At 37.8% G+C, this 15,104-nt stretch overlaps 1 protein-coding gene across 2 annotated transcripts in view; it reads right to left on the reverse strand.

Annotated features, from left to right (window-relative positions):
* Positions 1 to 779: 779 nt before the first annotated feature.
* The window catches only part of IFT80 (intraflagellar transport 80), a 46,309-nt gene continuing 31,984 nt past the window's right edge, over positions 780 to 15,104 (reverse strand). For both annotated transcript variants that reach the window (XM_080349906.1, XM_080349907.1), the window contains 9 exons: positions 13,366 to 13,529; positions 10,156 to 10,220; positions 9,731 to 9,866; positions 8,091 to 8,238; positions 7,196 to 7,367; positions 6,069 to 6,158; positions 5,799 to 5,971; positions 4,562 to 4,685; positions 780 to 1,797 (listed from right to left, as the gene is read on the reverse strand). In XM_080349906.1, coding sequence (XP_080206032.1) covers positions 1,684 to 1,797; positions 4,562 to 4,685; positions 5,799 to 5,971; positions 6,069 to 6,158; positions 7,196 to 7,367; positions 8,091 to 8,238; positions 9,731 to 9,866; positions 10,156 to 10,220; positions 13,366 to 13,529 — 1,186 coding nt within the window. In that variant the 3' untranslated portion in view covers positions 780 to 1,683. The remainder of the gene's footprint in view (positions 1,798 to 4,561; positions 4,686 to 5,798; positions 5,972 to 6,068; positions 6,159 to 7,195; positions 7,368 to 8,090; positions 8,239 to 9,730; positions 9,867 to 10,155; positions 10,221 to 13,365; positions 13,530 to 15,104) is intronic.

Genomic DNA, 15,104 nt, shown 5'->3' on the forward strand with positions numbered 1-15,104 from the left:
AATAACTGGAGCCCAAATGACACTTAAAATGTGGTATAAAGCAAGATTAAAGCAGTATTTCCAATTATTTTTTTGCCAAATCCCAGAGGATGCTCCTAAATGCTCTATGTCCTGCTTTTCATTGCAATCACCATGGGCACCAATCAGAAATTTCTCTTAGAAGTTCGTGTTTTCTCTCACCTTTGCAATGGTTAATTCTTGCATCGGGCACTTTTAAGCAGCTGAATTTGCTGCATCTGCTGCATTTCCACCTGGCCCAAGAATAAAAGAACAAACTAGAGTTGAAGCCCTGAACTTTGTATCCCCACTAGACAGGACTTCAAAATCCGCTTACGTCGCATGACAAATCCGCGCCAGGCTTCATCAATTTAACATTAAACACTTGCCATTAAGGATATTTTGGGGTTGGTTCTGGAGGTAGTAAGTGCTTTCTGCCAGTCGATGGAAGGTGAAGGTGTTCGCTTCGCCACGTCAGTCCATGGCCGAGCTACATCAACATTCTTGGTTTATTTAGCAGTCTGGTAAATCAATGGAGATCATCTAATGCATCATCTGTTGGCTACATTAAAAACGCCCTCTTTTACCTGTTTTTATTAAAAAATTCAGGAACTATGCAAAAAAGTGTCATATAGCAATGGTTCAAAAAATACAGATATTTAATATTTTGATGGTAATATTTGAAAGATATGTATTATATACAGTGTCAGTTATGAATAACCTGCTCATGTATTTATAATGCAAAGGGCTTCTGCAAAGGAAGCCACACATACACAGCCACGTCTATATGTAAAACAAAGAAAGATGTGTCTTGATGAAATATCACAAATGTAAAAACAATATTTTCAGATCAAGTGCTTTGGGCAGAAAAAAATACGTGGAAAGATCCTATTTTAAATTAATATGACATTTTAACATTAAGGAAGCTTTGAGTATCATTGTGAGTTTTATGCGTTAGATGCTACAAAACCAACCAACAACGCTTTTGGTTATTTCAAACCACATTCAAAGCGCATTCCATAGTATTTTAAACAACTGACATTATCTCAGAAAATACCCTTTATTGCTAAATAATTTGCTACAGTGACAAACCTGAGTTGCTGAAGTAATCTGAAATCACCTATTGAACAACTTGCTAGTACGTGCGTAGGAGCAGAAATATGTATTACTGTAATTTGAGAGAAAGATTATTTTGTCCTTTATAAGTTCAAGCTCCTTTTTACATTTTCAACACTTACAGTTTACTAAGTTTGTTTTCAGACAATTTAAATGAGTCTTTTCAGAGGTCCCTGAGGTTGCAGAAATAACCAAACTACTTAACTAGGTGCTTAAATAGGGAAAGGATTATTTAATTAGAGGCAAGCACAGTTAAATCATTTGAATGGCAATGAAAGTTTAAAAGCCACTAAGAGAAAGACAGTTAATTTCCCTTTTTTCCTCATCCATTTATTAGGGATTACAATGCAGCTGCTCACTGGGGCATCACAACCTAAACCCAGCTCAAAATGAGATTGTAGTAAATAAAGAGTTCTGCCCGTCATCCAACAATTAACAAGAACTACACCAAGTCCCACTCCTGTTGTCTGCAAAATGTTTGCTGTGGTTTTTTAATCTATTTATTTATGTTTATCAAAATATACCAGTGCAAAATATTCCAGAAGCACTTCTTCAGGTGACAAAGGCCAGTTACTGCTGCACGGTCACACTGGCTCTCACGGAGGGACTGGCTGCTGCTCGTTCTCTCTCTCTGGCAATTTCCATCTCTATTTTGGCTTTGATTTTATTCCAATCAACTTCCAGCTGTAAGAACAGAAAAGCAAATATGCAGAGGTCAAGTAACATTATACAGAGACAGCTATTCAATAACAGGACAATTTGAAGTTACAATTACAAAGCGACCATGTAAGTTATTATATAATTCTCCATGTATAAGCGACAACTTACACTAATGGAATATATGAAGGCACAGCTGAGTTCTAACAAACCGAGCTTTCTACCTTTAAAATAAAACAAGCTTGATGTATTTTAACAAATACTAATATATCTCATTGTGTCTGGCAAAAAAAGCCAACATTAAAACAGGAAAATAACTTGGATCAACTTGCATCTAATTTAAATGTAATGACATCTGTGTCCTATTACGGAGAATATATTATGTCAATAATACATGCAGTGATGTCTTTTGACTGCACCTAAAGTCCTCTGAGTAAACTGATAGCATATTACACCGGTTATCTGATATAACAGAAATCAGATTTCTGCCTGAAATTTGTCTTCTGCATCAATAAATGTTTTAGCTTTATCTTGGCATTTCTCCATCTGCAGAGAAACATCGTCTTCTGGCCGTATTCTATTTCAGTGAAACTTCAGACAATAGTATAGTACAATATTCATGGCACAGTGGGGTGAAATAGTGATCTTTCTTTCCAAAATGCTTGACAAGAAGGAATGGATCATGCTGGACTCGATGACTACAAAACGTGTCCAAAAATATAATTGCGAAGTTCAGTTTCATTGCTAGAGAATTAAGACTGTCAAAGATGAGATGGGAAAATATCTGAACTGCTGCACAGGGAATTTTCAGAGTAGCTGCTACTCTGTTAACTAAGTCACGAAATTACAAGGAAGATTCTCTGCGAGGGGAGATGTAACCGCAATACCCACATTCTCATGTGAAAAGGTTAATCCCACCATTCGAGATGCATTTGCGGAGTCCAGGTGCTTTGGATCTGATGACTGAAATCTTTATGGAGCTCTACGAAAGAATGTGTTTGCTTGAACAGATGTCACGCAGATGCGAAACATCTCACGGACAGGGCTCGTTCTGCCACCCAGCCCCGAGAGCTCCTTGCCAGCGAAGCCACCAGCCCTTGCCAGTGACACCTTGGACCTGCCAAGAGACGGGTTCTCAGCATCCACACAGGTTTGTAATACCTTATACATAAAGAGGTGAGATATAACAACGGAGCAGGTTGTTTAGATTCCGTATCTGATCGCAGATCAGTGCTCTCAGCTGCAGTACAGAAAAGACAGAAGAACTTCCTACTTAAGCCTGAAGGAAATTTAGGTGCTGAGAAGGAAAGTGAGACTTGTTTTTCTTTTCTGAGAAGGAAGAGCAGCACAAAATCTTGCTTTTCCCTTCAATGCCTTTAATGTTTCCTTCTAACTTGCTATACAAGTCTAACAAGCTCCATTAAGAATTTAGTCACTACTGTAGCCAAGAGCTTAAAATCCACTTGATCAAGTAGGTTCCCTCTCAGTTTCAGATCCAGCAGACGACACCTCCAGAACATGGATGTGGAGAAGGAACTTCTTTACTTCAGGAACCATCTGCAGTCTGAGATTGAAGTTTCAAGACTGAGTGTAAATGAAACAGGCTCCACTCCTGTCACTCTGCTCACTGACCAGGTGTCACCGCACTGGAACTCTTCCAGAAGCTGCGGCTTTCTTGATGATTTAAAGACAAGACAGTATTATCTAAAAGGTCTCTTTCAGAAGCATCATAATTTTTGCTCAAGAATAGATTTAAAGTATGTAGAAGACACTTCCAGCATATCAGCCAAAATTGCTGCATTGATACAAGTGCTTGGAATCTGTTTTGTTATTTTTCTATATTTTCTAGGTAAAGTACTACAGAATAGTTCATTAGGGGCTAGATATTGTGCAGATTTTTATTCTTGTTTAGGAAATGAAGCATCATTAAAGTTGCTAAAAGCTAATGACTTACATTAGAATGATCTTTATGGACAGTGCCCATTACACTTTCAAATTAAAGGATCGGAGCTAACTGTTTGCATGTATTTCTTGATCCATTAGCTACGGCAGATGAAAAGATCTGACACAGTCCAAGCACATATCTTGTTTTACAGTTTCTGCCTCAGAATTCTTAGGAGCAGTGAGGGGAAGAGCAGAAAGGACGTGAGAGCTGCTCAATGGAATTGCTCCCAAAGGTGCACGTGTGGGTGCTGCTCACAAAGGAAATGTGCAGAACTCCTCCAGTGGAATCGAAGATACTCTTGGCTTATAAACTGTAAGATCTGCCCTCAGTTTTTAGGTTTTGTGAAATGCTAATAAATTGAAATGACCTCCTGATGATGGAGAGAATTTCCAGAGGTTTGATGAAATTGTGTATTTAGCTGTTTATCAGAATGGTTCATAATTCACTCAATACAATCTGGATACCTTCGAAGTTTGTTATTGTTGCTACCCATAAAATTACATGAAGATGTTGAAGACATTTATAGGTACCCATTCAACCACACTAAGATCTGGCTCCCTGTTTATAGAAAATAACTGTGCCTTCATTTGTAAACTCCTTGCCAGACACTGAATATTTATATATTCTGTATCTGTGCCTTCTAACAAAACACATACACAACTATTACTAGCCAAGTAGCCACACATCAAGCTATGAACTTATACTCAGATATAAAATCTTCATATTTTTGTCCACATTTGAGCCAAAGAACGAAAATGTAAGAGCAACTTTCCACCTCCCCCCGCCAAACTGGCTACAAAAGCAGCCTGACCTAAAGCTGCAGGAATAATTCTGAGAAATACTTACACCTTCTGCATATTGCAAAAATCTTTTGTTCGTTTCTTTTTTACCAAAGTCCTCTAGGAACTTTTGTCGATAAGCCAGGACTGTGTCAACATGTGTCTTGTGCTTTACTGCTAGTTCTAGGGCCCTGGAATAAAACAGAAATGGGCTTGTCAGGCTATATAAATGCTCTGGCACAACTACAATCACCATGGTTTTGCAAAACGATACGCTGAAAAGTGTTTGGGCTGCAGGCAAAGATTCCTAATCTGTAGTGCCAAGCAGGTTTGTATTAGTATCAGTCACAGGAGGTTAAAAGTAGCCAGCGAAGAAGACTGTTTGCTTTATGATGCATGCGATGCAAAATATCCAACAATTATTTCTGTTGACAACCTCATCACATCACGGGAGTTTGACAATAGGAGTCTTTACTTCAAGGACGTAAGAGAGAATGGTCAGAGTTTAGTATTCGCAATATAAAGGGGAAAATGTAATAATTTTTAATTACTGTAGTCAGGAATCGCTTCTCAACAGTGTCATAAATACACATTTCTGGTGTTTGCTACACAGCATTTACGAATATTCTATAGGTGGGAAAGATTAGTCATCAGAGTAGTATTAATATAACTGATTACTCTTGTATCTGTTTTCTTCTCAAGGAATACTTATGTTTGATATACACAGCTTTTAGATTATACATATTAGGCAACATAATAAAACGCCACAGATATGTGGGGGAAAATCAACTTTTTGCCCACAGTGATACGAATATAACAGCAGAGAGGAATTAGTAGTAAACGGCCTCAGAAGATTCTGTTAGAAAACGTGGGTTTTTGTTTAAAGGAGAAATTCCTACTTTGTTTTCTCAGGCTTAATTCCTATTTCATCCACCTACACAGTGCTGGGAGTCTGAATAGCCACTTATCTATTTTTAGCAACAAGATGTTTCGAAACAGCCTTAATTCTTCGAGGGTCACATAGAGTTTGAGGTATCGCTAAGGACAATGATGAAAAGGCAAAATGTTATTTAAAAATGCTTCCAAGCATGCTTTGGACTTTTACCACAGAATACTTGTATCTTCTAAAAAACCCCTTTTTTGGTTATTGTCAGGATGTGATTTATCTCGTCCTTTTACAGCTCAGGGCAATTACAGATAGGAAATTAGTCATCTCAGTATATGCAATGAAACAACTGATTTAAATAATTTACAGTTACCTCGATAAAACTGCTATGAACATATTGTGTTTGAAGAAATACTACCTGTCCCAATTATAAAGATTAATGTTGACTTGAATCGCTTGATAAATGAGGCCTGCTTGAAGCAGGAGGGTTTCAGCTTCTTGGGTGTTCCCACTGAACAGCAGGATATGAGCCATCCTCGACTCTTTCGATGGAAGATCTTTGATGGAATTGATATATTGAACTTTGTCAATCTGTAAATGAAATGGACAGTAGTTTAGTAATGGGAATTAATTTGTCAAATCAGTCTTGCGGCAATTTAACTGGAAATAGCGAGCTCAATTTTCGTACCTCGCCAATGGCCGCGTAGGCAATTTCTGCTGTAGCCATGTCCTTGTTGGCAACCGCCATGGCAGCCAAACACGCCCACAGCGTTTGATCCTGAAATGAAAAAGGAAAATCAACTCCTAAAATTCCAAATACTTATTAAAACGCTAAAAATGACTTCTCAAAGGAAATATACAAGTCCTGAAAATAATCGATACCATTCATGGCCTCGTGCTCTACATCTCTTATTACAAAGTCACTACTTAATTATTTCTCAGAACTTCATTATAAAAACATTGATGTTGTGATCAATTGAGACTGTGGAGGTGAATGAATCATTAGTTTTCAGCATCTTGGCCATTAATGAGCTCCTGCCATAGTATCAGTGACAATGTCACCGGTGTCCCTGTCACTGGTTGTGGAACTGTGCTGGACATTAAATCCCTGCTTGTGCTTATAAACCTTATTTTAAAAACCTTTCTTTACAAATAACTGTATTGGAACCATAATGTTGATAATAATAATAATAATAATAATAATAATAATAATAATAATAATACATTTATCATAAACATGCTACCAATGAAAGGAAAAAAATCACTTGACTGTAATATGGACTATGAACATGCTGAAAAGTCAATAAGAGCTTCAGAAGTTCTGTCTCCTTTGTGATCTTTTCAGTACATTGTATGTTTAGAATTAAGAATTAGAAAAACTTAGTACTAGTAATAATAATAATAATAATAATAATAACAACAACAACAACAACAACAACATTACACCCTTTGTTTTCTATTTTCATGATTTTACCTTATTTTTTTACACAATCTTAAGGAAACTCCACTAACTCAAAAATATTTAGGAAAATCCTGACGTTTTGCTATTTTCCCTTTTCAAAGATTTACTTTATTATTACAAAGATTTACTGTTTTTATTATGTATCATGACAATCATGAAGTTATTAATATTATGTAATTATGAAAAAAAAAGTGTATTTTTTCTGGACCAGCCCCAAAATAATCAGCAACAAAGCAGAAGAATGGAAATGAGATGCAACATCTGATAGGCAGTTATCATTATTAAAATAACACTTGAAAACATAAATATTACAGGGAAATTATATCTAAAGTTTCCTGATAACTGGCATTTACCTTGACAAAGCGACACAACCTGACAGCATCTTCCCATTTGGAACTGCTAACATACTCATGAAGAATCGCAGGATAAGGTGAAATATTAAGGTGAATGAGTGAACCATCTGCTCTTCTAATTGTTATTTGATTTCCTACAAAATGTACAATCTGGGGATTTTTGCTAAATTCACTGGGCAGAGAAAGAAAGGTAAGTTAACATTAACTTATTTCTTATGGAAAAGAACATTAGGAATTTAAAGAAATCTTTGTTTCAAAATTACAATATGATTATACTTCATTTTCAGAGCATATACAAATCTAAGCACCTACTTATTCAATAGTTCTATCCAACAGGTAGTTGTAACATTCTCTAAAAATAAAATTATAGTTATGCACATCTAGCAAATGCAAACTGGGTATTTGTACAAAAAATGTCAAATACATTTTCCAGTGAAAAACCTTCGGGCTCCCATAACTCTTAGAACAAAATAATGAATTCAGGTTTTCTTTATGAGGAATTTCATACTGCAAAGTATACAGGCTGAAGTCAACATGTAAAGTTGAGCTAGAAATCATATTATCTATGACCTAATATCTCAATACTTTTAATTTCCAATAGATCTTTTTTGTTTGGCTGGTTTTTTTATGAACAACTAAGGCGGTATTTCAAGAGGTATGATTAAAATTTGGCTTTTAAATCAAAATGCTACTCTACTGTTTAACTGCACATTGTCATTTCATCTTATAAAACACATTTTCCTCATTTCCTAATCAAGAAGTAGTAACATGAAAAGAATTTTAAGAGTTGCAACCCTGGCTTCTACTTCAACTGCCAAAATTAAGATAATTTAAGGAATGAGTAAATCAGTTAAAATACATAATAATACTATTTTGGTCAAAAAAGATATATTACCTTGCATCTTTTTCATACAGAGTTTTTGGTAAGAGGTCTTTGTCTACGTAGACGGTGTTGGGGTAGTACCAGACTGTGAAACGGGCATCTTGAATCCCACAAAGAATGTTCGACGTGTCATTCCAAGCCAAGGTTTGAACCATTGTGCCTTAATTTAAAGATAACAGAATAAAATGCATTTCCATAGGAAACTTCAAAATAAAGCTACACTTCTTAAAACTGTAGGAAAAAGGTAATTATTAGTCATTCTTACTAAGGACTCGTTTTAAGCCTCTAGTTTGTAAGGTAACATCTTAGAGACTCCCAGCCAAATGCAGTTCTCTCTTTCTGAAATAAGTTCTTTTCAGATTCATGGTTTTTGGACGTAGTTTTGAGATCAAAGATCAAAACTAAAACAATGGCCAGACTGCACTTACCAGATCATGCATCTGTCTACAGCATTTAAAGTTTTAATGAAACATATTATGAACTCTTGCAAGAAAGATGTCTGAAAGATTCTGTCTGAAAGATTGTGGTGCAAGGGCCACCTACGAGGTCACATAGAAAGAGGCGGTTGACCCTGCACCTCAAGACCACCTCAGGTAAGAAAGAAATAAGGGTAATCGTAGTAGGCAATTCCCTTCTGAGGGGGATGTAGGGCCCAATATGCAGAGTTGACGTCATCGTAGGGAAGTGTGCAGTCTACCTGAAGCCCAGATCAAGGACATCACCAGGACATGGCAGATAAAACTAGCACCAGAGGCAATGTAGGCCCACTGATGAATGAGGTGGTTGCCCTGGTGACAGAAGATACAGAGAAGGCAGAGTTACTGAATGCCTTCTTTGTCTCTGTCTACTCTGTGGGAGGCTGTCCTGAGGATCCCGTTCCGCTGAGGCCCCAGAGGAAGGCAGGACAATGGAGGAGTTTGCCTCGGTTGCTGAGGACTGGGCTAGGGAGCAGTTAGGCAATCTGGACACCCATAAATCCATGGGTCTGGATGGGATGCACCCGCGGGCGCTGAAGGAGCTGGCTGAGGTCATTGCTGGGCCGCTCTCCATCATCTTTGCCAAGTCTTGGGAAACGGGAGAGGTGCCTGAGGACTGGAGGAAAGCAAATGTCACTCCAGTCTTCAAAAAGGACAAGAAGGAGGACCTGGGTAACTATAGACCGGTCAGCCTCACCTCCATCCCTGGGAAACTGGTGGAAGGACTTCTCCTTGGTGCCATCTCAAGGCATATCAGGGATAAGAGGGTCATTAGGGGCAGTCAACATGGCTTCACCAAGGGGAAGTTGTGCTTGACCAACCTCATTGGCTTTTATGAGGACATAACAAGATGGATGGATGATGGCAGAGCAGTGGACGTGATCTCCCTTGACCTGAGTAAAGCATTTGACACAGTCTCCCACAGCATCCTCACAGCTAAACTGAGGGAGTGCGATGATGATCAGGTCTGGATGATCAGGTAATGAGGTGGACTGTGAACTGGCTGAAGGGAAGAAGTCAGAGAGAAGCCCCAGGTCAATGGGATGGAGTCCAGTTGGAGGCCTGGATCTAGTGCAGTATCTCAGGGGTCAGTACTAGACTCTAGTCTCTTGTACTAGAGAAAAAATCTATTAGCCTGCTAGCATTCAGTTAAACATTATTTTCAATTTTTCTTACCTATTTTGACAATCTTCTGTTCTTTTCCGAACCGTTTAACTGAAGTAATATAGAGATCTCTGTTCTTATCAATAAAAGCTATTTTCCTTTCAATTGTAAGTCCCTTCTGGTCCAAAGCGATCTCCACAATTCCCGTCTGAAAAGGAAAAAGAAAGTATCTGATTTTTATTCTGGAGATTCATATCACAGAAAGCATGTGATATTCAAACAAATGAAGGCTTTCCTAAAAACAAGGCACAAAATTCTTGAAACACTGGATTGTGAAGACACTTTATGCATAAAGAATCTGATTTTAAGAGTCATCTAGAGCTGTCAAGCTCCTTTGTAAATAATTTAATACGTTATTAGAGCCATTGTTGAAGAAATCCATTATTGATTCTTAATTTCAAAGTATAATAAGAAAAGAGACATATCCTTCAGGTTACCTTATGGGTTAGAGGCTTTCCGTCACCCAGCGGCTTTCCAGATAAAGCTTCAAATATGTAGATAACTGAAGTAAAAAAAAGTACATGGTTTATTAGTTAAAAGCAACAGTTCTTTACAGACTTTCCAAGCAGCTTCATTAATTTTCAGCGTCTAATTTAACTACAAGTGGATACTTATTACTGTGTGACAGATTTACCAGCGACTTTCACACTCTGGTCAAATAAGAATCTTGTAGTTGGGAAAATGTAATTGTCTTAGTCTGCTGAGCTTCAGAATAGTCGCATTTTGCAATTGAAGCGATGGGTGAAAAATTCTCAAATATTGTTATTTTCAGAGCCATTGAACCATGATATTACGGACTGATAGGGAATTGAGAAAACCAATGTTTTGCTTCCCATTCCAGCTCAAATGGTTATTTGCAGAGCTGACGCTGAGTTCTACGCAATAAAAGTTAGCACCCTGCATTCTGAAAATAATATTACTAGGGCTATCTGATAAGATTTACTCAATTTTAACCCACAATTTTGATGAATCTGAAAATTTATACAAAGTGACACAATTGACTGATATATTTCCCTAAAGTAATTAGTATCGGATATATAGAAAGCTGTCCTTCAAACTGTGGGGTAGAAGAGTCTTCAGAAGCATTCTTTATTTTGTTAATAACCTGCTCTAGTTTGAATTTTTCATATGGTGGCACATTTTCTTCCAGGGCAGCTTAGGGTTTCTGCTTGCTGTGATGATATGGTTGATAATACATTAACAGCTGGCTTCCTCAAAACCTATCTGTTTTATCCAGATATACTTGAATTTCATATGTATTTCTTGCAATCTTTACCAAAAGTCCATCTATTTCATTCTCTCCCCATCTTACCCTCAAAAAAATAGACAACAAAATAAACCCCTCCAAAAATCCTCCACCTACATTGTCTGTATTTCCAGGATATCCAGTGAAGACTCCAATTTGCAACCTGCCTAAAAATAAAAGTTTCTGTTTCTTTCTATCTCTGTATAAACACACACATGCGTGTGATGCACATACATCCACCTACGCATACACACTTTATCTATAGGCTGTGAATATACACACAAATTCAGACAGATGTGGGTCGAGTATTCAAATCTAGAGAAAAAAGTAACATTGTAAGGGACACCAGCTGGAATTTAAAGCACACGATTCCATGTTTGTTCATGGAAAACACAAACAGGACACAAATATTTTGGGTGTTCAAGGACACATCCCACCTACGCGTTACCTGTAAGTATAGCATATAAAATGAACATACACGTTGGTTCCAAAGGATGGCGATGTTAACATGTTAATCCTGCTGCGCATTTTTTCTCCAGGACACAGGATGTTGGTTTGAGGTCAAGAGTTAAACAGGCAGATTTCAAAAAAATAAACCAACAAAGCCAAACTGTAAAAGCAGGTGTTCAGAAAGCAGCGGTTGAGGTTGCAGAGGAGGGAAAGAAAGGGCTTTGCACAAGTGTTGCCCTTGGCAGCTGGCTAAATATGCACAAGAAAACGAGTTGTTCCTGAGAAGTGCTATTTTTCTCACTTTTACGCACGGCTCCCTGCATGAAACGCATTTTGATCTAGCTATACAGGCCAATTTTACTGCTACTATACCAGATATAAGAAGTGAGATTAAGGAAGTTTTGAAGAAAAACACTGTACCTAACAGATAAGAAAAATTGGTTGACTTTTCAGTAATGAACAACGTAAAGTACAAAGGGCATTCTCTCACTTTGAACACGACGTGTAAACGGCTTCCTGTAGCAAACCGAGCTTAGATATCTCTATATTTTCTATTTCTATACGGCAGTGCATTATGGAAAACAGACCTGCCCTCAAAGTAAGGCAAAGGAAAAAGACGCTTCTGCTGGGATGAGTTGAGAAGAACTAACAGGTCTGGATAAGCCGTGGTTCCCTGGGCCAGGAATGTGTTTTCCCATGTGCTGGCATGTTATATAAGGCTTTTTAGCACTACTGGTGGGATCTCTGTATCTCTGATACAGCTGTGTGATAATTAAAATATTTGTTTTCACATAAAAGATAAGGATGTACAAGAAAAAAACTGTAAGTTGTACAGAGTAGTAAAGTTTCTTTGTTACAAGGAAGGGAGAAAAATCTCACCTGATTTTTCTTTTGCTTGGGGAGGGATATTTTAAAGGATTATTACAAGGGTTGTTTTCAGTGATCGAGTGAATTTAAGTTGTGGGTTACATGCTGAGAAAACTACCATGCAATCAGTACTAAAGGACTAACTCCCTGCCCGTAATAATCAGGATCTTCCTTTGTCTTTTGTACTTCACACTGAAACTTTTCTTTTTCTATGGAAAAAGATAAATACGATTCTTCTTTGCTGCAAGACAAATCATTTTAAAATTCTGAAAATGTTTAAAATCTGATCATTAAGTCTAGGATAACGGAGAGAGTTATGGATAATAGATGGAGTTGGTGTCAGTTGGAACCATGGAAGTTTTCCAGCGGTGCAAGTGATACTTAAAACTGAAATTTACGCATTTGTATCACAGAACAGAAGGAAATTAAAAAGCTGACTGACAAGAAGATATTCCCCTACCATTCATTACTGCAAAAATTTACCTGAAGCTCATTTGGCCATGTTGTGATTCAGAATTATAGGACTTCTGATGCCATAACACAAAATGTAATAGCATCAAAATCTTCAGGAACACACCACTGACCCACATCGCAGCCTCAAAACTGTGGTCACCCCAGCTGCATATAAAATGTACATGCTGTAATGATACAAACCCCAAAAAACCCTAAATCAAAGAACATCTGAGAAGTACAATTAATCACAGTCAATGTTCTGGTAGCTTCTATGAGCAGCAGTCAAGCAGAAAAACATTGCTGAGGGACTTTAGAAAATCACGTCGGAGACTAAAAACCTCCTATTCAAATATTTATTGCAAATGTTCCATGGTTCTCTGATGCATCACATACAACTGGAAGTTCAGAGACATATCTCATTCTCTTTTATTAATCAAAGTTATGCAAGACCCACCATTTTAATTAATTTTTATAATAAATATTATCTTTAATTTATTTCATGGATAAATTGTTTATGCTTTATACTTCCTTTTTTAACCATAACTATGCTAAGTAAAGTTAAATGAGATGATGTTGAAAATCCCCTAATGAATTATTAGCAAATGTGGAACTATTAGAACAGAGAACTTACCCTTTTCATCAGCTTTGTCTTTTACCGCTACAGTGTCATTACTCAGAGATACTGTCTGGGCATTTAAAACATCTGTTCTCATTCCTGGAAATTTTGGAGAGGAAATTAATCTTCCTTCATATGAATATAAATAAAGTCCTCCACCATCGACAAGAAGAAAATGCCTAAAATAAAAAAAAAAAAGGTCAATCACTAAATAACATAGAAAAACACAGCGACAGTTTCAACAATTGGAAGGTAATTGTCTAATATCCTGCCATTGTTTGCAGTTAAACTACATCATTTCTAAGCATCTCCCTTATGAGGAAAGGCTGAGGGAGCTGGGGCTCTTTAGCTTGGAGAAGAGGAGATTGAGGGGTGACCTCATTAATGTCATGTTTACAGATATATAAAGGGTGAGTGTCAGGAGGATGGAGCCAGGCTCTTCTCGGTGACAACCAGTGACAGGACAAGGGGTAATGGGTTCAAACTGGAACACAGGAGGTTCCACTTAAATAGGAGAAGAAACTTGTTCCTGGTGAGGGTGGCAGAGCCTGGCCCAGGCTGCCCAGGGGGGTTGTGGAGTCTCCTTCTGTGCAGACATTCCAACCCGCCTGGACACCTTCCTGTGTAACCTCATCTGGGTGTTCCTGCTCCATGGGGGGATTGCACTGGATGAGCTTTCCAGGGCCCTTCCAACCCCTGACGTTCTGGGATTCAAAGTTGATATTCTTAAAGATTTCAGTTGTAATGTGGATGTTAACCTTTCTTTCATGAAAAATATTTATTATCTGGAATCACTACGATTTTAAATGTTATAGGTATTACAAGACTTAAATCTTGCAACTGCCGACGACGAAGCGTACAGCTGCAGAGGGTGCCCCCCATCATACCACAAGACATCGCTCTGTGTGCGTATGTGAGAAACAGCTTCAATCAGAGGATTATTTTGGTTGGAAAAGCCCCTCACGCTCATCGAGTCCAACCATTCCCCCACCCCCGGCACTGCCCCATGTCCCTGAGAACCTCATCTCCGTCTGTTCAACCCTTCAGGGATGGTGACTCCAGCACTGCCCTGGGCAGCCTGTTCCAATGCCCCACAGCCCTTTTCATGAATAATTTTTTCCAAATATCCAATTTTAACCTCCCTTGGCACAACCTGAGGCTGTTTCCCCTCATTCCATCACTTGTTACTTGGGAGAAGCGACCAAACCCCCCCTTGCTACCTTTACAGCTGGCTTTGAAATACTATTATAATACCTGTATCATGTCCTTCAATATGACTAGATCATAGCATAGAGCAAAGAGAAGACACTTCTAATGGACCGATCATCATCTATTCCAATGCACAGCTTTGGTGAAAAATAACTTATTTGCAGAAATACATTGCAAAGTTTTACGCAGCACACAAATAGTTCCACAAAACAATAAGTGTTTGGTAAGTAATCTATAGTTCATAGACACAAAATGCATCCATAAGCAAAAAGCCAGTTGTTAGGCTCTCAGCTATTGTACATGTTACAAATCACTGGCACAAAAAAAAAATAGTAATTTCTTGCAAATATTAATACAAATATGTAAGAAAAATGAAACTATTTCTTTTTATTTGGCATACCTGGCAATGTATTTAATAAAAATTTGAGACCAAAGCTCATTTATATAAAATATATGCCAGTTAAAAAAAGCAACATAAAACATCAAAAACCCCAGATGTTAGTGTCATGTCAGAAGATCTACTTTCTTCCATAAATAAGAGTATA

Source organism: Nesoenas mayeri (genome assembly GCF_963082525.1).
Source record: "Nesoenas mayeri genome assembly, chromosome: 9".
Lineage (NCBI taxonomy): Eukaryota > Metazoa > Chordata > Aves > Columbiformes > Columbidae > Nesoenas > Nesoenas mayeri.